This window comes from Rutilus rutilus (assembly GCF_951802725.1).
Source record: "Rutilus rutilus genome assembly, chromosome: 16".
NCBI classification, from domain to species: domain Eukaryota; kingdom Metazoa; phylum Chordata; class Actinopteri; order Cypriniformes; family Leuciscidae; genus Rutilus; species Rutilus rutilus.
In genome coordinates this window covers 12,975,091-13,001,732 of record NC_140224.1, presented here as the reverse complement: position 1 = coordinate 13,001,732, position 26,642 = coordinate 12,975,091, and the positions used below count along the sequence as shown (strand labels likewise).

Genomic DNA, 26,642 nt, shown 5'->3' with positions numbered 1-26,642 from the left:
ACTAAAATTTCTGACATGCCATAAATTCATCCGACCATCCGATATAGAAAATTCTATAGGGATAACACTGATCATCCCTATAGAAGCACCCATAGATATAGATGTTATTATATTATATCTGACCCAGGATCCGGGTAACACAAAACTACTCAAACACTGGGTTGTTATGTGTTGTAAACTTTTTCTTTGTCGAAGCAGAGACCAGGAGATGTTGGGATATCTTTCAAGCAGAAGTTACTCTTTATTGAGAACTCGCTGTGCATCGCTGTAGTCATCCAAGTCTAAGGCTGTGCACATTGTAGTTTATATACATTTAGAGGGCAGCACTTAGAAATGGAGACAAAGCACCTGGGTGACGACCTTAAACAAAGAATGCAACACGGTTTGCTTTACTGAATGCCCGCTCTATATCAAACAAGGCGCTTTATCTGGAAGACTTGTTCACAAACGGAAATCTTGATTTCATGGCCCTCACTGAGACATAGCAGCGGGAACAGGAATACTCTCATTTAAATGAGCTGTGCCCTCCGGACTGCTCCGTGTTTGGAACTCCACAGGTTGCGCGGCGAGGAGGTGGCCACAGAAACTGCTTTCGCTGTAGGCTTATGAAGCCGGAGCCTTTCAACTCATTCGAGCTTCAAATGACAAAGGTTGGAAATACTGACTTCTTTTATTGTATTTTAATTTATCGACCTCCTGGTCCTGCACAAAAGTTCTTAGATGAGTTTTTTTATCGACTATTATTAAATTAGATAAAGTTTTAATTCTTGGTGATTTTAAATTTCCACATTGATGACCCCTCTTGTAGTTTGAAGACAAAGAGGCCAATGGCTCCAATACATACATTTTACTAACTCAGATAGGCACATACATGCAGAAGGTTTACATACACCAAACACGACGTGACTAAGAACAGACCAAGACTGACTGAACTGAAGGAACATAAATACTGACACTAATGAACATAAACCAGGTGACACAGATGAAGGTGATTGACAAGACACAGGTGAAGAAGATGAACTAATAATTAACAGAACACAGGTGATACAAATGAACTGATAATGAAGACACGTGACAAGACAGGCAGACAAGTCCAAAACAAAACAGAACACAACTGTGACAGCGTCTGAGTTTTTAACACTCACAGACTCTTTTAATTTAAAGCAACATGTTTCTGGTCCTACACACAAAAAAGGCCGCACTTCAGATCGTTTTCTCCTTTGGCCTAGACATAAACTGCCTGAATGTTGTGGATGTTCATGTGACTGACCATTGCTGTGTATATTTTAATGTGTCTTGTAATCTGGTCAGTAATGCTCATACAGTGGTGTCCAAAAGGTGTATTATAAATCAAAATGTTATTGAAAATTTTTCAGAATTATTTCAGCCCAAATTCATTGAGAATTGTAATGATGCAGAATTACTTGTTAATCATTTTAATGACCATTGCCAGTCTGTTCTGGACATAGTGGTCCCTGTAAAGCACAAAACAACTTCTCCTAAAAATCCCTGGCTGAATGAGGAGATTGCTTTCTTTAGGAGAATATGTCGCAAGGTAGAGCGCTTGTGGAAATCCACTAACTTGGAAGTGCACAGACTGCATTTAAAGGAGCTTATTGTATCACTAAACGAAATGATAAAGCAGGCCAGATCTATGTATTTTTCTGATCTTGTAAATCAGAATAAGAGAAATCCCAAAGTTGTCTTTTATATTATTCAGAATATTGTTTCACCCTCAACTCCACTGGTGCTTGTTTTCACCATTGAGGACTGCAACACATTTTTAAAATACTTTGTAAATAAGGTGAATGAGATCAAAACAAGTGTAAAAGCATCTGATGAGAGCACCACTGTTGTAGCTACTCCAAATTGCTCCTGGGCTAGCTTTCCTGCTGTCTCATTAGATGATGTCATGGTCTTACTTAAAAAGATGAAGCCATCCTCATGCCCATTGGATATATTACCAACTTCCTTGTTTTTTAAAGTGATTGATCTTGTTGCTCCTCTTATTAACATTTCTCTTTCCACTGGGACCATCCCAAACTTTTATAAACAGGCAGTGATAAGCCCCATTAAAAAAAAAAACAATTTGGATCCAACGAAGCATTGTAACTATAGGCCAATATCAAAACTGCCTTTTCTTTCAAAAGTCTTGGAGAAGGTAGTAGCTGAGCAGCTGACAGCTTTTCTAAGTAACAATGAACTCTTGGATAAGTATCAGTCTGGTTTTAGAAAGATGCACTCTACTGAGACTGCTCTCCTCAAAGTGTCTAATGAAGTACAGATGGCTGCTGACTCTGGAAGATACTCAGTATTGGTTTTATTGGATTTATCATCAGCTTTCGATACAATGGACCACAAAATACTGTTGCATAGATTGGAAAAAGAGTTTGGTGTGGTTGGGCCTGTTTTAAAATGGTTTTCCTCCTACTTGAGTGACAGAACTTTTTCTGCATGTAAATGGTATACTGTCTGAAGCCACTCCATTCTTGAATGGTGTTCCCCAGGGCTCTGTCCCAGGTCCACTTTTGTTTTTACTGTGCATTACCCCTCTTGGATTTTTTTTTAACCATTTTAACAATGTGTCATACCATTTTTATGCTGATGACATTCAGTTGTATTGCTCGTTCAATGATTCTGAGTTTCACAAACTAATGGATTTATTGGATTGTATTTCTTGTGTTAAATCGTGGCTTGCAAGTAACTGTCTCCAACTAAATTCGTAAAAGACTGAAACTCTGATTGTAGCCCCAGACAATAAAATTCCATCCATCCTTCAACATCTTGGTTCTCTGAGCTCCTCTGTCCAGTCGAGCATCAGAAATCTAGGTGTCTGGTTTGACCAATCAATGTCTTTGGACGGCCATTCTAGACTTCTGGTTATCATCTAAGAAATATTGCAAAATTGAGGGCAATTTTAACAGACTCTGATCTTGAGATGGTTATCCATGCTTTTATTTCTTCACGCTTAGATTACTGTAACTCTCTTTTTACTTTTTTTAACAAATCTGCTCTAAATCGTCTTCAAATGGTTCAGAATGCTGCGGCAAGGCTTTTAACAGGATCTGGTAGAAGGACACACATTTTGTCCTCCCTACACTGGCTACCTATCAAATTTCGCATTGATTTTAAAATATTAGTTTGAACTTTTAGAGCTTTAAATGGTCAGGCCCCACAATACATCGCTGACTTGTTATGCACATACTCTCCAGGTCATGCCCTTCGATCCTCAGGCCAGAGTCTTTTAATTGTCCCAAAGACTCGTTATAAAACCCGGGGAGACCTGTCTTTTCAGGCTGTAGCCCCCAGACTGTGGAACGCCCTGCCCTTGTTCCTCCAATTACAGTTGAAACATCTCATAATGTACCTCAAACTGAGTAGCGTATCACTGAGAAATGTATTGCTCGAGTCGTCCTTGCGATGGAGGTTCGGGTTGAATAACTATAGTTCTTCCAATGTTTCAACATCGGACTCGTGCTTAGATAGTGATACACAGTAGACCAATCACAACAGATTGGGCCGTCTGGCCAATCAGAGCAGAGAATGCTCTTTGAAACGAGGGATTTAGAGAGACTGATTCATCATCAAAACTAATGTTATACCAGTTTATGCAATTACTTTCTGCAGCATTAATGAAAGATCATTTCAGGTAAAAGGGAAGCAAAACATTCTGCAGATGATATTTAATGTTTTGTCTGCTGGCTTTATTTCTGCAACAGCCTCAAGTTTAACGCACGTCCATGTTCTAATACAGTTTCGCGTTTATTTTCACGCACCGCTTACTGTGCCTTTATTGAGACTTTTCTAACGATTCATAGTCTTTCTTTAGATACATATAATTTGTGCCGTCATTGATTGAAAAATCTGTTTACTTGTAACAGTATAGAAAGAACACAAAGTAACCCCAGTTTTATGTAGTGCATATCTACGCGATGGTGCAACTGGTAAAACGAGTGCACTTGTGTTCCAGCGACCCGGGTTCGAATCCAGTCCGTAGTGGTTCCTACATTCAATGTACATATATCTGTTCCCATTGTCTTACTGATGTTCTCTGGATAAGCAAGTTACTGGTATACTTGGGGGTGTCAGTAAAAGGCAAATTCTTAAGCTGTGCCATTATTTTTAAAGATTACTTTATTGTAGCCTATTTAAAGCACACTTTAATGATGCCATTACCACACTTCAAGTTTACTTGAAGTGCCATTGCAATGTATTTTAAAATCACTAAAAGTTTTTTATCAGTATAATATTAATGCATGGTCAACTGTCACAGATCACCCTCTTCACTACACTTCCCAGCATCCCTCCTGATCTGCACATCATCTACAATCACTCACACCTGCACCTCATCATCACGCTCATCACTGCCACTATAAAGGCACACTCCTCACCACAGTTCCTTGTTTGTTTGTGTTATGTGGACTCATCTCCCTGTCTCCGGCAATCTCCCTGTCTCCAGCGCCCTCATTGATCACCTCATCCCTGCACCTTTATGGTCAATAAACTCACTATTAACTAGTGATGGTGAAATTAAGCTTTGTGAAGCACTTTCCCCTAGTGATGGTGAAATGAAACTTTGTGAAGCACTGGGGCTTTCCCCCTCGACTGTATCATAAAATGGTTCATTACTCGAAGCTTTTCAATACGTTGCACACTAATGACATCTTGTGGTCAAAAGGTGGAAAAGCTGCCTTTCTGTCCCAGAAGACCAATCCATTTTTTTTATCATTTCATTTAATAAATAAGGGGTGGTGCTGCGGGGGCTGCAGCCCCCTAGTCATAGCATCAGCACCCCCAAGTGGGGGGCTGTGGACTAACATAATATTGTACTTTAAAAACGTGAAATAAAAATAAATAAATGGACAGAACTCTCTTATGCCTAATGCAGTGAGTGTTCAAGCTACGGAGAAAATGAAATAAAGTTTGAATTTGTCATGCTTTGTTCCGATCAGAGCTCGTGAGCGGAGAGCGCATTTCTGAATATTCCGCTCCCTCGCTCATTCCGCTCAGGGTCGCTCGCTCAACCCAGAATGGCCTGCTGGTTCGAAAATATGTGGAATAAGGGCTACCTCCGACTAAAGTTTTTTTCTAGTCGACTAGTAGTTGTTCATTTAAGCCATTAGTGGACAAAACGCCCCTTTATATTAATTGTATTACTTAAATAGGCTATATACAGGATAATGAGCGTGTACATAGCCGAACTCAAGCGCACGGCCGCACGCATAAAGATTGCCACAAAGAACCGGCAAAAGTATGAATGTGTCAAAAATAGCAAGGAGATATTTAATTGTTTATTAATAAACTGGTGTTTTCTGTGTCGCTCCAAAGATGAAGTGGCGATGCGGACTTGCCATGAACGCCAGAGAGAAATGCATGTGAAATGCACATTTCATATGGATTACATAATCAGAGAGTAGGCTAGCCTATTTCTTTTCGTTTTGAATAGTTTTGTTTAAACGTAGACATTTCAAGCTTTCTATAATAGATAGCCTATATTTCTCAAATCTGTGAGGCACAAGCTGAGTTTCGGCGCCCTCCAGTTCACGTGCAATGCAAGTGATCGTGCCGTCGCCTTATTACATTGACATTTTATTTTGTGGATATTTAATAAATTAAAGATTTTTATTAAGAAACAGGACTTGTTCAACAGTGTGAGGGCTAAGTCTATTTCTTTTTTTTTATTTACTTCTACCGAAGGGCATAGCAATTGAAACCTGCTCAAGGGGTTCGCGCTATTTTTGAATCTGAATACGAAGCAGTCACGTGACTGTGTGTGGAAACGAAGCTTCGGACGTCACAGATCACGTGGTTATGGCAAAACGAATCAAGCTGTGATACAGTGATTCAATGTGAGATGTTTTGTTTTTTTGATACAAACTCCGAAGCCCCTCGATAGTGATGGCAAAATGAGGCTTCCTGAACCACTGAGACCTCGCAGCTCATTGCTTCAGCAGTTTTATTTATTTATTTATTTATTTATTTTCTTCTCGCTGTTAATGTCTGTAACCTTTCATTTGCAATACTAAAAAGACCTGAGCAGACATTTGTCCATTGCCTGGGTATAATATAAAATATGTATCTTTCTGAATTTACTTGTGCAGAGACAACTGTCACACACACAGTTAATTAATTATTCATAAATTGTTTGGATAGTGACAGTATGAACAACAAAAGTGACACTGTGTTGAGTGTAGTGCTTATGGTGGAGGGAGTGTAATAAAGTAAACTGCAACAGAATAGTCTGGGGTGGGAAAAGTTAAGAATTGTTTCTGGGGTTTTTTTTGTGCAGTGAACTGTTACTAGTTATAGTGCAGTGTTGTGCTTATGGGACTGGGGATGTAGAGGAGCAAACTGCAACACTGCAGTTTGGGGTGGGTGAAGGAAAGATTACAATATAGATTTGTATTGAGAAACAGAATTATTTCAAGTGTGTTGGTGTTTAGATGATTCCTCTTCTCTGACAAAATCTCTCCACCCTTGGAAAAGATCCTTTCACAAGGAACAGAGGATGCAGGGGAACATAAAAATGGCAGTGCCAGCTGGTATAAATGAGGATACTGATGCTTCTGTTGAGCCCAGACAGGGGAGGATTTCCTCTTTCTTGCTGGTTCCATTACCAGGAAAAAGGAAGAGGTCACAAAAAGCAAACAAATCCAAAAGGGCAATCCAAATCAAAAAGCAGTCCAGTCCAGATCCAGAAATCCAAAGCAATCCAAATAATCTTATCTAATTAATATAACAAGACTATAATATAGCTACTATAATTAATAATAACAATAATAACTATTCTAACCTGATTATGTAATAATATACAGCCCTAACACATATATGACACAATAACGACAATGACAATGATAGTTATCTAACTCTCTGACACTACTACAACTGCTTCTACTACTTCTTACAACACCCACAATGACGTATCCACACAAACCGAGGCCTCGTTTGTCATTAGTCACGTGATTTTCACGTTAACAACACAAGCCTCGAATCGCGGCTTCATCTGGCACGCCTATTTTTCCTCGACACAAGCTCCGACGCCTCGGTTCAAATGTAACATCACTAATCAACACTCTTACAGTTTAACTGAATTGCAATTGTAATGTTGTCTTTGCAGACACAGAAAGACTCATTCATGCCTTTATCACAACTAGGTTAGATTATTGTAATGCCCTGTTCTCAGGCCTTCCAGCTAAATCATTGAACAGGCTACAGTACATTCAAAACTCTGCCGCCCGTGTGCTCACTCGTACCTCTCCTCGTGAACACATCACACCGGTGCTTTCACAGTTGCACTGGCTTCCCATAAATGCGAGAATTGATTTTAAAATTCTTATTTTAACATATAAGGCACTTCAAGGGACTGCACCAGACTATCTCTGTGATCTCATTAGCCCTTATACTCCATCACGGTCTCTCCGTTCAGCTAATTCTCTCTTACTACATCAGCCTTTGTGTAAGCTTAGACCATGGGGGAAAGAGCCTTTTCATGCAAAGCCCCCAAGCTATGGAATGTGCTTCCTCCAACAATCAAAAATGCACCAACGTTGGGACATTTCAAAAAGTTGATTAAGTACATTTGTTTAAGGCTGCTTTTCCTTAATTGTTTTTAATGCTCTTGTTGTATTTGCTCACTCTACTGTATGCGCTTTGGGTTTAAGAAAAGCGCATTACAAATAAAATGTATTATTATTATTATTATTAATGTTGCCAAAATACATTTGAAGTTTATGCTGAGTGAATTCTGCATTTCAAAACTTAAATACAAGAGTATATGTAAAGTATACTTAAGTATACCTGGAATAGTTCCACTTTAGCACAAACAAGTATATTAAATACAACTTGAACTTCAACACGGCTTTTGGACAACTAAAATGCATTTAGTACAAAATTAGTTGTTTCAATTTAACAGACTTTAAGTATACCAATTTATAGTGTGCCAAAAATACATTTAGTTATACTAAAGTACATATGAATAAGCTTAAGTATACTTTTTTTCACTAGGGCTAAAATGAGAGATATCTGATAATCACTGCTGTCTCCTGAGCTTAAGAAAAGCAACAGCTGAACAGTAAATTTTCCTCTGGGTATGTGCAACAAAAGTTGATGTAAGGGATTCTTTGTGGAATGGAATGCAGAAAATGACCCTACTTCCTGAAAGAACCATGCAATTCCCTGGATGCTTCTCAATTCTTATTTGTGCATCCTCGTTTCCTTTCCTTGCTTCCTTTCCTCACGTCTCAGCTCCAGATGGTGTCAACTACCGCTTGGGGTAGGTCACCTAGAACCTCCACGTCCCGTCCAGGGACCAGACAAGGCATTTCCAAAGGTCCGGACGCGGGTGCCATAGGTCCTCTCTCAGAGGAATGGGCCAGGGAGGGGCTGTCGTGAGGAGCACTAGGTTCCGGGAACCAGGTCCGGTTGGGCCAATACGGCGCAACAAGCAAGAGTTGCTCCTCGTCCTCCCTGACTTTGCACAAGGTCTGTGCAAGAAGGCTGACTTGGGGAAACGCATACTTGCATAGGCCCCGGGCCAGCTGTGTGCCAGAGCATCCATGCCAAGGGTCCCCTCGGTCAGGGAATAGAACAACTGGCAGTGAGACGTGTCCGGGGCGGCAACAGATCTACCTGTGCGGTCCCGAAGCGCCTGAAAATCAGCTGGACCACCTGGGGATGGAGTCGCCATTCTCCCGGTAGCACCTGCTGCCGTGAGAGCTCGTTGGCTGCACAGTTGAGCAGGCCCGGAATGTAAACGGCAGAAAGCGACCTCAGATGCTTCTGACTCCAGAGGAGGAGATGGCGGGCGAGTTGTGACACCTTGGCGGTTGATGTACGCAATGGTCGCAGTGCTGTCCGTACAGACTTGCCTAGTAGCGGCGTTTTGAAGCGGCTCAGCGCAAGACGTACTGCTAACAACTCGAGGCAATTAATGTGCCAATGCAGTTGAGGCCCCATCCACAGACCTAAACCTGCATGCCCGTTGTACGTGGCCCCCCAGCTGGTGGCAGAGGCATCTGTGGAGACCACAGAATGCCTGGACACTTGTTCTAGGGGAACACCTGCCTGCAGGAATGAAGGGTCCGACCACAAGCTGAGAGTTTGGCGACAGTGCGGGGTCACTTGGACCCGGCACGAGCCGCTCTGCCACGCCCATCTCGGGACTCAATCATGGAACCAGTGTTGGAGCGGCCACATATGAAGCGATCCGAGTGGCGTTACCGCGGCTGCAGATGCCATATGCTCCAGGAGCCTCTGAAACAATTTCAGTGGTGCCGCTGTCCTGCGTCTGAGCGAGCTCACGCAGTTCAACACTGACTGGACATGGGCCACGGTGAGGCGCGGTGTCATGTTGATCGAGTCCAACTCCATACCGAGAAAAGAGATCCTCTGCCCGGGGGTGAGTTTGCTCTTTTCCCAGTTGACCCGAAGCCCTAGGTGACTGAGGTGACTGAGCACCATGTCCCTGTGTTCGCACAACGGCTCTCTCAACTGGGCGAGGATAAGCCAGTCGTTGAGGTAGTTGAGAATACACCGTACAAGCGGGACCAACGACAGACGTACCCGCAGGGACCCGATTCGGACGGCATAGCGGCCCGAAGTGGGTTCTAAGTGTGCAACACTAACCTGACTCCACCGATCTGCAGGTGATGAGTGAGACAGCATAGGCGCGGCCTCGAGCCCAACAGGCTACCGCTTGCGAAGCAAGAGGGGGCAGAGGGTGGCAAGGCATAGCGTCGCACACTGCCAACCACGCTCTCTTGGGACTCAGAGACAGAGAAGCTGCTTTTGCTGAGAATTTGGTACCGCTGGCTGAGACACCAGTATGATTCAACAAAAGTTCTCCGCCCGGTCCTCTACCGGGGAAGAGCAGCTGACTCTGGGTCATCTGTCTCAGGCTGCTGAGATAGGTGGTGCCGTCTTCCTGCGAAAGCTCAACGTCAAAATAGAGCTGGCTGTGGTGGAGGTATTTTTATTTTATTTTTTCGTAAGGGACTGACACCCTTGGTGACAAACAGACTGAGGGGCAGCCCACCAGTGACTCAGGGAGCACATTGTGGCAAGCTTTTGGTTACCTCAGCCTGCTTTTGAACTGCGGAGAACCTCTGGGCACAGTCTCCAACAGTGTCGCCAAAAGGCCACTTTGTGAGATGGGAGCAACGAGAAAGCGAACTTTGGCGATGTCTCACACCTCGGTAAGGTTTAGCCAGGGGGTGCTTCTGGACCACTAGGGTGGACATCATCTGGCCGAGGGCCAGTGCTGTGACTTTAACATGGTCAGTCACCAGGCGCAGCTCAACCCCGACTCAGAACTACCCTCATGCATTATGACTGTTGGCCTTCCACAATTTTTTTTTTTTTTTTTTGCAGGGTGGCTGTCACATGCAGGGAAGAGGCGGTCTGCAGTAGTACTGCCGCCCTACCATTGAGGGTAGTGAGAGAGGAAAAACTTTCTGCAGCTTTTGGCACATTTGGCTTGCCATATTGGCACCAAAATGCTTCCATATTGCAAAAAGTTTTTCACACAAATCCTGGAAGGCAAGGGGGCGGGGCAAGGCAATTACGTGTCGCACTTCACCCCCAGTGTAACCCGGGAAAGCATGGCTGTCAAGTCAGAATCTGATTCAGCATGAGCATGCACAACATTATAGTGTGAGCTCAGCATCATCTTCATTTCCAGAGCGTAACAGCCCTCTCTCTGATGCAGCGATCGACATCTAATCCTCCCCTGGAGCCCCGAATGAAATGCTAGGTCCTTCATGAGAATGACCAGCATCCCATCCAGAAGCTGCCAGGCACGCGAGACAGTGAATGTGGCCATCACATGAGGATAGGAAACGACCACATCCAGAAATACACGGTTTGAATGACGTCTTGAAAAAGATGCAGTGTCAAACCGTGTATGCTCTTTGAGAAAAAACTGCTCCCTCTGGTGCTGAAGCACCCAGGGATGACCGCGGCTACACAAACAGGATGATAGTGCAAGCCTGATGTGAGCACTCACATTCTCATTGAAGGCGCAACATTCTGAGCTGTGAAAACAGCTGTTTTGTTCTCTGTGAGATCGCGGCCAGCGCTGTCTGCGCTGTAACACCAACACCAGCTTGAAGAGGCGTTCTCCTGAAGAAGCAGACTCGTTTTCTTCTTTTGAAGTTTAATTGTGTATACTCACAATAAAAACAAAGTGTTGTGCTTTTTGCCAAATAAAAAAATAAACACGAAGCGAGTTCTGCCTTCTCTCTGTCAGTGAAGTCCATTCTGAAACGCGTCCGAAAATGAACAATAACTCAGCGAATACTCAGTCAAACAGACATACAGACACACAGGCATGAAGCTTGAATTCTCTTCTTTTAAATGAAGTAATTTATATAAAAAACAAATATTCTCAGTTCATGTAATCTGTAAGAAAAGAGCGAGATGTCAGTTGTTCTCATCTCATCTAATTATTTTTAATGTGACCCCGCCCACGGAGAGCGCGCGCTATTCAAACGCAAACGAATGAGGCAATCCACGCAAACCTGTGAACGCCCCCATATCAGCTCGATAAAACACAAGTTTATTCAGATCATTACTTGTTTACACCGTCTCGCAACGCTGTGAGGAATAATAATAATGGAAAATGTACCTCAGAAGTGCGGGTATTTCGAGGAGCAAGGATCAGATTGAGCTGAGGAATACTGTAGTAAGTTTTTTTTCCTTCTCAAGTGAATCGCGTTTCTGTTTGTGAATGAATGAACGGCAGAGATGTGCGCTGTTTACCACAGCTCGCAAAAAGACCGTTTAAATTTAAATCGCTTTCTGTGTGTGAATAAATGATGATGTTTTAGCAAACTGTATTGCTATACTGAGATGAGTAAAAATTGACTGAAATATGTTGAAATAAAATGTAGGCTATTTGTATAAGCAACGTATTAACCTGCAAATTAACATTTATATGCCCTAATATTTCATAAAAACAACGTTACAGTCAGGCGAAATATGAAAGACAACATTTTGTTGACTAGATTTGGGTACAGTTTTTACTGTAGAATATACTGCCACATCAAATAAGCTTTTGTTTAGCAATTTCTGCTCATATGTTATATATATATATATATATATATATATATATATATATATAAAATACAATTTCTGTCAAAAATAAAGTAATCAACTAAGATGTTAGCTGTTCCAATGTTGGCTATATTCAAACTAATGAATACATATGATAAAATGTAGGCCTATAATCATTTTTTTACAAAGAAAGAGTACACTTGAAATATTGTTGAAATTGTAATTATTGTTGTAATTGTAACCTTTTTAATAAAATAGCAAAACATATTTACAAGATAGATGTAAGCAAAATCTTAAATGGTCAATATAAGTCTTCTTCTAAATATATCTTTTGTCCTTGCATTGTGGCTCAGTCAGTGTCACACCTGAATGAATGGCTCATTATGCAGAGTGGGTGGGACATTGTATTCTCAGGTGTAAACTACTCCTCCTTCGTGCCCCCCTCGCATATTGGCTTTCCAAGCAAAACCTGTTTTACACAATTTAAATCAATGTATTGGTTTATGTGAACGAAAAAGCAAGACTATTTTCACATAATTTTGAAGCCAAAACTCGAAGCGACAACATCCATTAGTCAAAAGTCCTATTGACACATATTTAGTATGAGTTTTAAGGTCTTATTTCAGCAACTTTCATTTTTATTTTGTCCAATAACCACGCATACACTGTAAAAAAATTCTAACCCTCCCAAATAAAAAATTTCAAGTGACCGATAACATCTAAATTTTTCAATTGGCCCAAGTGAAATTCTTGTTGCAATAGTCTGTTAACATTGGCTCAATGAGAAATAATACGTAATAATTGAAAAATGTAGATGTTATCGGTCACTTGAAATTTTTGACTTGGGGATGTAAATTTTTTTTACAGCGTAAACATTATTCTCTTAAAAATACAAACATCTACATTCATGTTGCTCACATATTATGGTAGCCCTGTTTGTGCTATATAGAGTGAATTTACACCTTTGCCATTATCATGTTTATAAATAACTGAAAAAAGCACAAATATCAGAGCATGTCAGAACATCCCAAGGGCCCCAAAAACACCTTAGACCCCAGAGGGTTAACACTGTCAGAAGATTGTAGAGCAGGAACAGTAGAACCGCTCGGCTCCGAAGCGAAAGACAATATGCGACGCACCTGCTGCTCGTTATATGCTCATGCTCAAGCAGAGCAGCTGATGCAATTATCACATGCCAATGTGCATTGGCATGTTTTAATACTCTCGAAGTAGATTGGTCTCTCAAGGCGACACCCAATTACGTCGTCAAGTCAACGTTACGTTCTAACGTACGCTGATGTTGTTAACATTAACAATTTGAGAACAAAGTATAATTTGCACGTTTGACGTGATATGATAAGCGATCGTTAAATTTTATCAGCGTGATTTACTGCAATGCTTTTTTCCCCTTAGTTGGTCAGAACAAAAGTGTATGTTCCTTACTTGTTCAGATGACATTTTCCGGTGAAAATTCTTATGTTGGTTATACTTCCAAAAAGTAGAATCTGTGATTCCGTATGACTGTATCCACACCGGCGCGGTGAATGACAGCCGCACATTCTCCTCAAAACATTGGATTCATCCGCGCTGTGCCGTGCCGAGGCACAACCCACGTAAAGTTCAGCTGTTGTCACCTTGTCTTCACTAATTGATCTGTGTATTTAAGTTCCTCTCGTGTCTATGTTCATGGTCGGTTATTGTTTGTGTTAACCCTCTGGGGACCAAAAACGCGCCCGCGCGTTTTGCTCGTTTTTTTTTTTTAGCAATGAAAATAAACACTAAATGCTCTGTTAATTTTGATCTTTCATTTTCGTGTAATACATCAATCGATCCTGTTCAGTTTCTATTTTTTTTCTGTATACTCACAATAAAAATAAAGTGTTTTGCTTTTTGACAAATAAAGAAAAATTAACATGATGCGATTTCTGCCTTCTCTCTGTCAGTAAACTCCCATTTGAAACGCGTTCGAAAATTATCTATAACTCCGCGAAAATTCAGTCAAACAGGCCAGGGACGTGCACAGGGGGGTTGCTCAGGTTGCCCGGGCAACTGCCCATATGCCCTTCTCGACTCACTTTGCCCTTCCCAGGGGGAAAAAATAAATAAATAAAAAGTGTTGCAGAAAAAAAAATGCAGAGTTTCACGTAGGCCTAGATAAAAAAAAAATAAATAAAAAAAAATCGCAAAGCCTCATTCACTTCCATTCGGGCACCAAAAGTGAAAGTCAGTAGGGGAAGGGGAAGGGCAAACTCTGTTTACGTGGCTGCAGCGCTGCACGCGACCGGCACCTGAGCTGAGCCTGCATCAGCGGCCCTAGAAGGAGATTGTCGCGGTTGTCGGGTGAGACGACTCAACGTTGTCGGGAAAGGTGAGTTTGTGATGTATAACAAACGAACGATCATCATCAGGGTTCCAGACTGCGACCATTTTTTGAGAATGTGCGAGTTAAAAATGTATGTGGTCGCATTTGTGCGAGTGCATGGTCCTGTACTATTCAGTTAAATTCGCGCAATTTTCCTGCATTGAACTTGATTTAGCGCCCGCCAAAGTGATTTTTTGTCCCGCCAAAGTCTTATTTGATCGGTGAGTAACGTTAATGTAGAACTGCTGCGCTTGTGACAGCTTGGGCGCATGTTTAACTGAAAGAACGAGCAGAGAGCATAGAGGGCAGAGAGAGAGAGAGAGACTCGGTCGCGCGCGCGCACTCTCTCTCTTCGGAGCCAGGCGAAAGTGTAAACAAGACTTCACCGTCTCCAAACTCAGCGCTGTCTTGCTCTCTCTCCCTCGCACATATTAATCAAAATAAATCGACACGGTCGGAAGTTTCATGTGGAGCATTCTGAGATTTTTTTTTTCCTGAATTACCGCTGGGTGTGAATTGTGCTAAATAAGTTGCCTTATCTTCTCTGAAAAGCGTTCCGGACATTCAGCTGACATAAAACAAAACTTTAATTAAACGGAAAAAAAAAAAAACTATCCAGCAGTGATGAAATGTTTTCTGTGTTGACACAAATCTTGGACGTGTCCATGTCCTAACTGCTGGGATAATCACAACGCGCATGACACGTCCAATTCGCGAACTAATGACTCCTTTGAACCGATTCATTTTAATGAATGGTTAAAATGATCTTTCCAACAGTGAACTCAGTAGATGTATGAATCGGTGTATAACTAATCAGTAACACTTTACAATAAGGTTCTATTTATTACATAAATTACATAAAAAGTACAGTTTGCTTACTCAAGCTTTAAAATAAATAAAACCACTTTTTTTTTTTTGAAAAGCATATGACTGTCTACATTTTTCCACACAGTGCTATCAAGAAGAATCGTTAAAGAATCGGATCGATAATCAGAATCGTCAGTGGCATTTTTATTGATAAAATCTGTGTTATTATTAGTAGTAGTTAAGGTGATTGAGTGCTGTATTTCAGTGTTTTACTTCTTTGTATATATATATTTTAATAAAGACCCTGTTATTCTCAGTCCTTCATAGCCCGTGAGTTTTTTCAGGGGTGCCCTTTTTTCAGGTCAGAGCAACTGCCCCTCAAAATTCCTGTGCACGTCCCTGAAACAGGCAAACAGACCCACGGGCATAAAGCTTGAGATCGCATCTTTTAAATGAAGTAATTTATATAAAAAACAAATATTATCAGCTTCTGTAATCTGTATAAAAAGAGAGCGACTCCAGTCGAGCTCATTACGAGCCATTCAAAAGTAATTTGACCACTCCCCGGAGAGCGCGTGCTATTCAAACGCAAATTCTGAGAACGCCCACATCAGCTGTAAACAAAGCGCGTTGCAATCGAGTGAGGCATAATATAGCCTACCTGGAGAAAAGTTTCCTCTGAACAGTGCTGATATGAGGAGCAATATCTCCTGATATGAGGAGCAGATCCCGATGAGGAGTGAGGTAGGCTGTTTTCTTTTCTCAAGTGTAGATGTGGAATAACGTTATGGAATAACGTTAGTGTAGGCCTATGCAAACCGCAAAAAGATGAATCGCATTTCTATAATATGACTCGCCTTTCTGTGAGATGAATGAAGGGTACATATTTGTAAAGACTGTTTAGCCTAAATATGAATCGCGCGTCTGTGTGTGAAAGAATAAACTGCTTTGCTATAGCCTACTGAGATGAGTAAAAATCGACTGGAATATGTTGAAATAAAATGTATTTGTATAAGCAACGTATTAAACTGCAAATTAGCATTTATATGCCCTAATATTTCATAAAAACAACGTTACAGTCAGTCACTTGTTGACTAGATTTGGGTACAGTTTTTAGGCTACTGTAGAATATACTGCCACATCAAATAGCCTAAGCTTTTGTTTAGCAATTTCTGCTCATATCTAACATTATATATATATATATATATATATATATATATAACTATATTATTTATATATATTATATATATATATATATATATATATATATATTTGCTATATTCAAAATAATGAATACATATGATAAAATGTAGGCCTATAATCTTTTTTCTTTTTCTTTTTTACAAAGAAAGAGTACACTTGAAATATTGTTGAAATTGTAATTATTGTTGTAATTGTAACATTTTTAATAAAATAGCAAAACATATTTACAAGATAGATGTAAGCGAAATCTTAAATGGTCAATATAAGTCTTCTTCTAAATACATCTTTTGTCCTTGCATTGTGGCTCAGTCAGTGTCACACCTGAATGAATGGCTAATTATGCAGAATCATTATGCAGAGTGGGTGGGACATTGTAATCTAAGGTGTAAACTACTCCTCCCCCTCGCATATTGGCTTTCCAAGCAAAACCTGTTTTACACCATTTAAATCAATGTATTTTTTTTTTGTGAACGATAAAGCAAGACTATTTTCACATAATTTTGAAGCTAGAACTCAAAGGGAAAACATCCATTAGTCAAAAGTCTTGTGGACACATATTTAATATGTGTTTTGTGGTCTTAATTCAGCAACTTTCATTTAAATTTTTTCCAATAACCACGCATAAACATTATTCTCTTAAAAATACAAACATCTACATACACGTTGCTCGCATATTATGGTAGCCCTGTTTGTGCTATATAGAGTGAATTTACACCTTTGCCATTAACATGTTTATAAATAACTGAAAAAAGCACAAATGTCAGAGCATGTCAGAACATCTCAAGGACCCCAAAAACAGCTTGGTCCCCAGAGGGTTAAAGCAGAACTTGGTAACTTTTTTAACTTAATAAAACTGTCTAGAAATCATTTAGATGGTTAAACAACCTGTTCTGGATATATTGGTGACTTTCCCTGCTCCCCCCAGCGTTCCCAGGCGGAAAACCAACCTTGCAACTTCGGGACTACCGTCCCGGCAAGATAGAAATTGGAAGTCTCGTGAGAAGCGAGAACGAGAACGAGAACGAGCGCGAAACACGAATTGCTTTACGTCATGTCAATGTTCTATGATAATGTGTATGATGTATTACCCAGCTCGGTAGACATAGCTCCACACGATACAGTTGGCTTGCTCCGATCATAACAAAACGCACATGAGCAGCGGTAGGGAGGGGGAGGAGGCCGCCGCAAGTGAGTTTTTTACGACAGTGTTGTGAAATATACGCCCCACAGCTGTAGGGGGAGCTCGTGGGGAAAACATGCGACAACAAAAGGGAAAAAACAGTGAAGAAGTGACTAGAGTTCGCTAGAGTTGCCGAGTTCTGCTTTAAGTGCACACTGTTTGTGTGTTACACGCTGTCTCGCATCATGGTTATTACTTTGAGTTACTTATTAAAGTAATCTCGTTACTTTTCAATGTTCATCATCTTGATTGGACCTAATTCGTGACATAAATATGAGAATTTAAAAATATCAGTTTTCTATTTTAATATATTTTAAACTGTAATTTATACCTGTGATCAAATTACTTCAGTCTTCAGTGTCACATGATCCTTCAGAAATCATTCTAATATGCGGATTTGCTGCTCAAGAAACATTTCTGATTATTATCAATGTTGAAAACAGTTATTCACATTTTTATTTCAGGATTCTTTGATGAATACAAAATTCAAAAGAACAGAATTCAGAAAAAGAATTTATCTGAACTAGGAAGTGGGGGGATTAAAGGGGGGGGGGTTAAATAAATCAATAGGTTTTTTTCAGGATTCTTTGAATAGAAAGTTCAAAAGAACAGCATTTATTTCAAATATAATCTTTTGTAACATTATAAATCTTTACTTTTGGTCAATTTAATTCAGCGTATTGATTTATTTTAGTCACGGGAGGACGCTGCGGAGGGGGCGGAGCTGGTGGTGGAGTCACTCTACTCGAAAAAGAGGATCTTGAGTTTTTAATGGATATTGATTAAAATGATTGAATTAAAATGGATTTAAAGTCGCGGATGTTTCTTGCTGCGCTGTATTTGATAGCGCTGTGCGCCTCTATTGGAATCTCCCCTCGTTGCCATGGAAACGCGTTGCTCTCATTTCCGGATTGTTTACTCCGGGGGAGGAGCGAAACAAGCCATCAGCTGGCTGCGGTCATTCAACCCCAGCCTTTGCTCTTCACCTCTGGCACATTAGAAGTGCAACGTTTAAGCTGTCTTATGGCTCTGCAAAACCATCTGGGGTCTCAAGGAGCAGCCCTTTTAAACTTGGCAGTCATCTGGTTGTGGACCATCACTGTAAACTGCCTAAACAGAGACTTTTGCTTATATTGCTGCTTTTAATTTCTGGGAATGTCCACCCAAATCCAGGCCCAGAGCAAAGTATGTCATATGACACCCCTGAAAGCTTTAAATGCAGAAAGGGCCTGGGATTTTGTCATTTGAATGTTCGTAGTCTGGTTGGCAAAATAGATATGGGCCCGGTTTCCCAAAGCGTTCTTATCTCTAAGTAGTTCTTAACCTATTCCTTAACCTCTCTCTTAACCTTATGGGACAGTTCCCGAAACGTTCGTACGCTAAGTATATCTTTTGTAAGTCACACTTTCGTAAGGTTGGTCTGGACCACTCTTAGCTTTACCTTATCACTGTTGCAGGTCTATTATGAATATAATTCTGAAGTTTTAATACACCCAGACAGTATTCAAGTGTTTTCATGCAAAGAATAAAATTGTCATTACACTGATTGTTGGTAGATTTGTAATTATATTATTATACAATATTATTAATTTAATTAAAACACTCTTTTAAAGGCCAGTGAAAGCATAGGCTACTGTCAGTTAAGTCCTATTCGGACGCTAATATTGTTTCTCATGGGCTCGTCCGGTATTTTAAACATTTACAGGGTTAAGTCGGTGATTTTAGTGCCGTCCGAATCCATAATATCAGTGTTTTTCTCACCCAACCCGCGTAAAAATCCCTGGCCAAATTAGTACCTTCTGTTTTTTGACAAACAGGTCATGTGGTAATTTAATTGCCGTCTGAATCCACACCAGAGTTTACAAGAGATTCAAAATTCACGGTTTAAATCCTTTTTGATCAGTGCCGAGCACCGTACGCAAGATGTAAACTTTTATTACTGAAATGCTGGAAAGTATTTACAAGAACAATATTTCATCGCAGCTCCACCTCAGCGAACAAAAATGGGAAAGAGAAGAAGGCACGTACATTTTTGAAAAGGTTATTGTGGCAGCAATATATGTTACAATTTTAAAATATGTAGGCTAGGCTATTATAGGCTATTATAGTTTGGATTATTTTTTATAATATCCAATAATCATAATAAATTGCAATTTCAACTATTTCTGAAGTGCTTCATTTATAAAGATCACCGCTTTCTCACATAAACAGCCCCTGCACGAGAGAATAATTGATTCTCGAGCCATCGATATCAAACAATTCAGCACCATCGCCACGGACAGCGCCGGGTAACGTCGCACGTAAGAAGGTATATCTTAAGTAGCTTCCTAAGGTATGGTTCGGGGAACACACTTAGGAACATAAACACCTTTGGTAAGATATATCTTTCGAGCTCTCTTAGCGCGCTAAGAGTGAGCGTTATCGGGAAACCGGGCCCTGGTTCGTATCTGGGCACTTTCAACCAATGCCGATGTTTTTGTTTTAATTGAAACCTGGCTCAACAAATCTATTTCTGATAAGGATGTGACTGTAGGTGGGTACAACTTATTCAGAACAGACCGACCTAAAAAGGGTGGAGGTGTTGCAATATATGTGAAAAAGTCATTTCTTGTGAATGTAATTGTCTCAAAGTCAATAAGCAAACAATTTGAATTGTTGGCCCTTGACTTAGAAGTTTCTAAGAGTCTTCACATTACAGTTGTTGGTTGTTATAGACCCCCCTCAGCTGACAGTAGCACTCTTTCTTCTTTGAGGGAGTTTTTAACAAGTCTAAATTATAATGAAATTGTCTTTTTAGGAGATCTTAATTGGAACTGGCTTTTGCCAATGTCTGATAATTTTAAATAATTTTGTGATTCTTATAATCTCTTTCAGATTGTGAATAGCCCCACCAGACCAAACCTAAAACATCCAGAAAAATCATCATTAATTGATATTATTCTTACAAATGTCCCTCACAAATACTCCTGTGCCTCTGTTTTTGCAAATGATATAAGCGATCATTGTCTTATAGCATCTGTAAGGAACACAAAAATTCCTAAAACAAGGCAGCGCATAATCTTTAAGAGGGCAATGAAGCAGTTCTCAGTGCAGGGCTTTTTACATGATCTGTATGATTTTGATTGGGGAAGAATTAGCCTTATTGATGATGTTGAAAATGCTTGGACATTTTTTTATGATGGTTTCACAGGCCTGGTGAATAAGCATGCTCCACTCAAAAGACATAGAGCGAAAGGGCGAAATAATGTTTGGTTTAGTAATGAATTGTCTGACCTTCTTCTAGAGCGAAATCAAGCCTGGGCTCAAGCTAGAAAGTCAAAGCTCGAGTCTGACTGGTTGAAATTTAGGCGTTTACGTAATTTATGTATTGTAAAAATCCGTAATGCCAAATCCGCTTATTTCCTTTCTGAAACATCGAAAAACTTAAATAACCCTCTTAAGTTCTGGAAAACAATCAAATTATTAACGGAAGCAAAAACAGATATAGAAGTACCATCTTGTATTGTTGTTGATGACAAAAAAATCATTGACAAAAATGAAATTTTGAATAGTTTCGATAATCATTTCATTGCTGCTAGTTCCCTTTATGAAACATTACATAATCCAATTTCCAGTTCTTCCACTGCATGTCCTGTTGATCAGTTACTGTCAGCTCAACCATCTCATTTCAAGACAGTAACCGTACCAGAAGTAAGGAAGGCCTTGAAGGATCTAGATAAAAAAAAATCATCAGGTCAAGACAAATTGGAACCATATTTTCTAAAAATAGCTGCAGATTTGATAGCAAATCCAGTTACATATTTAATTAACCTTTCTTTAGCTACAAATCAAGTACCAGCCATCTGGAAATCTGCTAATGTTCTCCCCCTTCACAAAGGTGGTGATCCTGCAAATATAAATAACTATAGGCCTATTTCTAAATTGTCAGTATTAGCCAAATTAATGGAATCACTTATCAGTATGCAATTAAAAGACTATCTAATTAATAACAATATTCTGAACGAATTTCAATCTGGTTTTAGGAAACAACATAGTACAATAACAGCTGTTTCAAAAGTTGTCAATGACCTGGTCAAAATCTTGGACAATAAACAGCACTGTGCAGCACTGTTTATTGATTTGTCAAAAGCTTTTGATACAGTGGACCATAAAATACTCCTTCAAAGACTCACCTCTATTGGACTTTCAGAACAAGCAGTGGGATGGTTCAACAGTTACCTATTTGGGAGAACACAATGTGTGCAAGTAGATGGCCTCACTTCTGCCTCCCTAAATATTTCAAAAGGGGTGCCTCAAGGCTCAATCCTGGGGCCTCTTCTTTTTATCATTTATACAAACAACCTCTGCAATAATATAAATAATATAAATTATCATTACTATGCTGATGATACTGTTCTCCGTTGTTCTGGGTCCACATTAGATCAAGCAATCACAAATTTACAATCCGCTTTTAACATCTTGCAACATAATTTGGCTACTGGGGATAAGCAGGCATGGAGTTGCTTTCCACTGCTATGCTGATGATACTCAGCTCTATGTCAGGTTGGACCCCACATCCCCCACATCATCACTCCCCACTCTAACTGCCTGCCTGGAGGAGACAAAGTCATGGATGACTGACAACTTCCTTCAGCTAAACAGCTCCAAAACTGAAGGTCTCCTCATTGGGACCCCACACCAACTCCGATCCTCCACCCTGACCATTTACTCATTTGCTGGCCATGACATTTCTCTCACATCCTCTATAACAAACCTGGGGGTTCGATTTGACCCCCACCTATCATTTAACACCCACATCCAACTTATCTGTAAGACTGCATTCTTTCATCTCCGGAACATCTCTAAACTCCGCCCCTCCCTCTCCCTTTCCGATTCAGAGAAGCTGGTTCATGCCTTTGTCTCCTCCAGGCTCGACTACTGCAATGCACTCCTCATCGGGATCCCTGGCAGTAGCCTGCAGAGACTGCAGTACATTCAGAACTGCGCTGCAAGGGTCCTGATGAGGGTGCGTAAATCTGAGCACATCACACCCATCCTCCATAAACTTCACTGGCTTCCTGTTAGGTTCAGGATTGAGTATAAGATCTGTCTCCTGACCTATCAGTGTGTCTACTGCAGAGCACCAGTGTACCTCCAAGACCTCATCAATAAGCAAAACCCAACCCGATCTCTCCGTTCCTCTGATAGCCACCAACTCCAGGTCCCTAAGTCCAAACTCCGCACTATGGGAGATAGGGCCTTCCAGGTGGCTGCGCCTCGACTGTGGAATACCCTCCCCAACCACCTAAGGTCGCCACAATCTATTGAGGTTTTTAAAAATAATTTAAAGACTCACTTATTTTGTATTGCATTTTCTTAATATAATTTTGTTTCTTGCTGTTTTTGACTGTTTTTATGTTCAGTGTTTTTACCTGTGCACCTGTAGCACTTTGAGATGTGTTCTTCACGTGTAAAGTGCAATACAAATAAAATGTATTATTATTATTATTATTACTTTAAAATTGTTTTTAAACTCTAAAAAAACTAAAGTCATGACTTTCACTCGGGGAAAATCAACTAAAAACAATGTCCCAATCATTTGTACACTTTCTGGTACAGAAATCGAAGTGGTGTCACATTACAAATACTTGGGCATTACCATTGATCAATCACTGTCTTTTACATTGCATGTCCAAGATTTGGTTAAAAAACTGAAATTGAAGTTAGGTTTTTTCTTTAGAATCAAGTCTTGTTTATCTTTTGAAGCAAAAAAACAACTTGTAAATGCAACATTCTTGTCTGTCTTGGACTATGGTGATATTTTATATATGCATTCAACCTCCCGGTGTCTTCATGCTTTGGACACGGTGTTTCATGGAGCCTTAAGATTCATCACAAACTTAAAATCTCTCACTCATCACTGTTTGCTGTATTCTCGGGTCGAGTGGTTCTCTCTCTCCATTCGGCGTTGGATGCACTTTCATCTTTTTATTTATAAAGCAGTATTAGGACTTCTTCCTCCTTATCTGAACACTTACATCCTCCCGAGGTCTGCAGGGACATATCAACTGCGTTCACAGGATCTGTTTTTATTGACAGTCCCTAAAGCCCATACTGGCTTTGGCAAAAAGGCTTTTAATTTTGCAGCACCATCTGCATGGAATCAGCTTAAAAATGAACTACAGTTGAAGGAGTTGGTCTCACTTTATTCTTTTAAAGGCTATTTAAAGGATCTTGCAGAAAGGCAGTCTGTTTGTCACTGTTTTTAAATTGATTTAGGACCCAGGTTTTTTATGATGATTTTGTTGTTTGAATATGATGAGTGAAAGTGTGTCTATGTATTTGTCTGTAAGTGTCTCTGTATCTATTTGAAACCGTGCAGCTGCCACTTGCCAGGACACTCTTGTAAAAGAGATTTTTAATCTCAAGGAGTTTTTTATCCTGGTTAAATAAAGGTTTGAATGAATGAAAATCCCCCCCTTTTATCCCCCCCCCCCCCCCGCTTTCTAGTTCAGATAAATTCTTTTTCTGAATTCTGTTCTTTTGAACTTTCTATTCATCAAAGAATCCTGAAATAAAAATGTGAATAACTGTTTTCAACATTGATAATAATCAGAAATGTTTCTTGAGCAGCAAATCATCATATTAGAATGATTTATGAAGGATCATGTGACACTGAAGACTGGAGTAATGATGCTGAAAATTCAGCAGCTTTGATCACAAGAATAAATTACACTCTACTATATATTCATATAGAAAACAGCTGTATTCATTTTTTTGTTTTAATCAAATAAATACAGCCTTGGTTAGCAGAAGAGCTCATCGTCCAGGCCTAAATAAAAATATATAAGAATTTTTATTTTTGAAAGAACTATTCCTTGGAATACACATTGAGATTGTGAGTGTTGTAGTAGGCCCTTACTAATAGATTTTTTTATTTTACTTGTGTTTTTCTCAGTACCGTATGTAAGCCACGCTTCCCACGCACAGCAGACCCTCCTCCTGCTTTCTCCTCTGCCTCGGTTCTGGGGGGAGGGCTGAGTGAACTCGATCACTTACTACAGGAGCTTAATGCCACACAGTTCAACATCGCAGGTGAGTAACTTGTTACTAAAAGTTGTTCATTGACTATGTACAAGAACAGAATATAACCCTGCAAGCCCATGACAGTCATTGGTCCAGTCCTTAAAGGGTTAGTTCACCCAAAAATGAAAATTCTGTCAGTAATTACTCACCCTCATGTTGTTCCAACCCCGTAAGACTTTCGTTCATCTTCGGAACACAAATTAAGATATTTTTGATGAAATCTGAGAGCTGGCTCACTCCTTCATGGGCTGTAAGGTCATTTCATCTGCCAGCCCAGAAAAGTTAGTAAAGACATCGTTAAAATAGTCCAAGGAACTACAAAGGCTCAACCTTAAGTTTAACAAGCGACTAGGGCCTCTGACGTTCACGAGAGCGCCACAACGCATGCGCGAGAACTGAGGAGATGACGCTTACGATCATTTGATGGGAAAGTGTGAAAAGTAAGCCATTCATTTTGTGGCATTGGTAAGGCACTTTTACGTTTTCTCATTAGTTTCTCACAATTCGGACATTAAGGAAATGCACACTTTAGAACCTGTTTTAAACACTACATTGAGACCCATCTGCGTCATCTTCTCAGTTCTCACGCATGCGTTGTGACGCTCTCGTGAACTCACGTCAGAGGCCCACACAGAAGAAAATGAATAGTTGAATAAAGTCGTATTTTTTTTTTTTTTTTGCGCACAAAAAGTATTCTCGTCACTTGATAAACTTAAGGTTGAGCCACTGTAGTCCCTTGGACTATTTTAACGATGTCTTTACTAACTTTTCTGGGCTGGCAGATGAAATTACCTTGCAGCCAATGAAGGAGTGAGCCAGCTCTCAGATTTCATCAAAAATATCTTATATCTATTTGTGTTCCGAAGATGAACGAAAGTCTTACGGTGTTGGAACAACATGAGGGTGAGTAATTACTGACAGGATTTTCATTTTTGCGTGAACTAACCCTTTAATGTGTCCTACCTTTAATTTACAAAAAAAAAGTAGCTGTGCTGTATACAAATAATCTGGAAAATACACACGATCAGTTAAATTTGCTTGCGCACAACTGACTGCAGACTGCCAAAAGTTGGGTTGCAAATGCAAAATAAGAACATTTTCTTTTTAGGAATTATAATACGATGGCACTTTCTTAATTAAAGGTGAGGTGATATTGTAAGGTCATGTGATAACAATGCAGAGTATTACTATTTATCATTGTACAGGATTGTTTCACGTCCTGTGTTTTCAGAAATAGTACCCAGATAGCAAGCAATGTTTCAATGTTGATATTGATGTGTCTATGCTAATTGCATTGAATAAACGTTACAAAGTGGTGTTGGTTCAATATAATTTTTGCACCAGCAATTAATGTTGAAACAATGGTGAGATTTCAACAAAAATCCATGGTAATTTCATTGAATCAACGTTATGAAGTGATGTTGGTTCAATATCACTTTTACACATGCAATTAATGTTGAAACACTGGGAAGATTTCAGAAAAGAAAAAATCAAGGGTAATGTCATTGAATCAACGTTACACTATGATTGATTCTACACCACCGCTGTTGAATCAATATTGAAATAATATAAATAAATATAAATAAAACTAAAATAATCAATAGGAAAGTTATTGAATTAATGTTAAACTGTGATGTTAATTCTACATCACTGCTGAATCAACACTGAAATTAACAAAAAGAATCATTGGTCATATTGTTGGGTCAATGTTACAATGTGTTGATGATTAAATGACTTTTGTTAATACATTGAAAATACAACTGAATCGTTATGTCAACATAAATTAATCTTGCAATCTGATTTTGAAACAAAATTAATATTTCAACTACACTTCAATGGTACAGCAGCCCTAGTGAAAAAATGGTATACTTAAGTGCAATATAGTGGCCCACTATAAATTGGTATACTTTAAGTCTGTTAAATTAGAACAACAAATTTTGTACTAAACTCATCAAGTTCAATTAAAGTTGTATT

At 39.7% G+C, this 26,642-nt stretch overlaps 1 protein-coding gene across 1 annotated transcript in view; it reads left to right on the top strand.

Moving 5' to 3' along the window:
* Positions 1 to 9,823: 9,823 nt before the first annotated feature.
* The window catches only part of LOC311305702 (transforming growth factor beta-1-induced transcript 1 protein-like), a gene marked incomplete at its 5' end in the record, with an annotated part of 97,537 nt that continues 80,718 nt past the window's right edge, over positions 9,824 to 26,642 (top strand). Inside the window, 3 exons of the mRNA XM_084433511.1 lie at positions 9,824 to 9,964; positions 22,135 to 22,892; positions 24,541 to 24,677. Of these exons, the coding sequence (XP_084289637.1) occupies positions 9,824 to 9,964; positions 22,135 to 22,892; positions 24,541 to 24,677 (1,036 nt within the window). The remainder of the gene's footprint in view (positions 9,965 to 22,134; positions 22,893 to 24,540; positions 24,678 to 26,642) is intronic.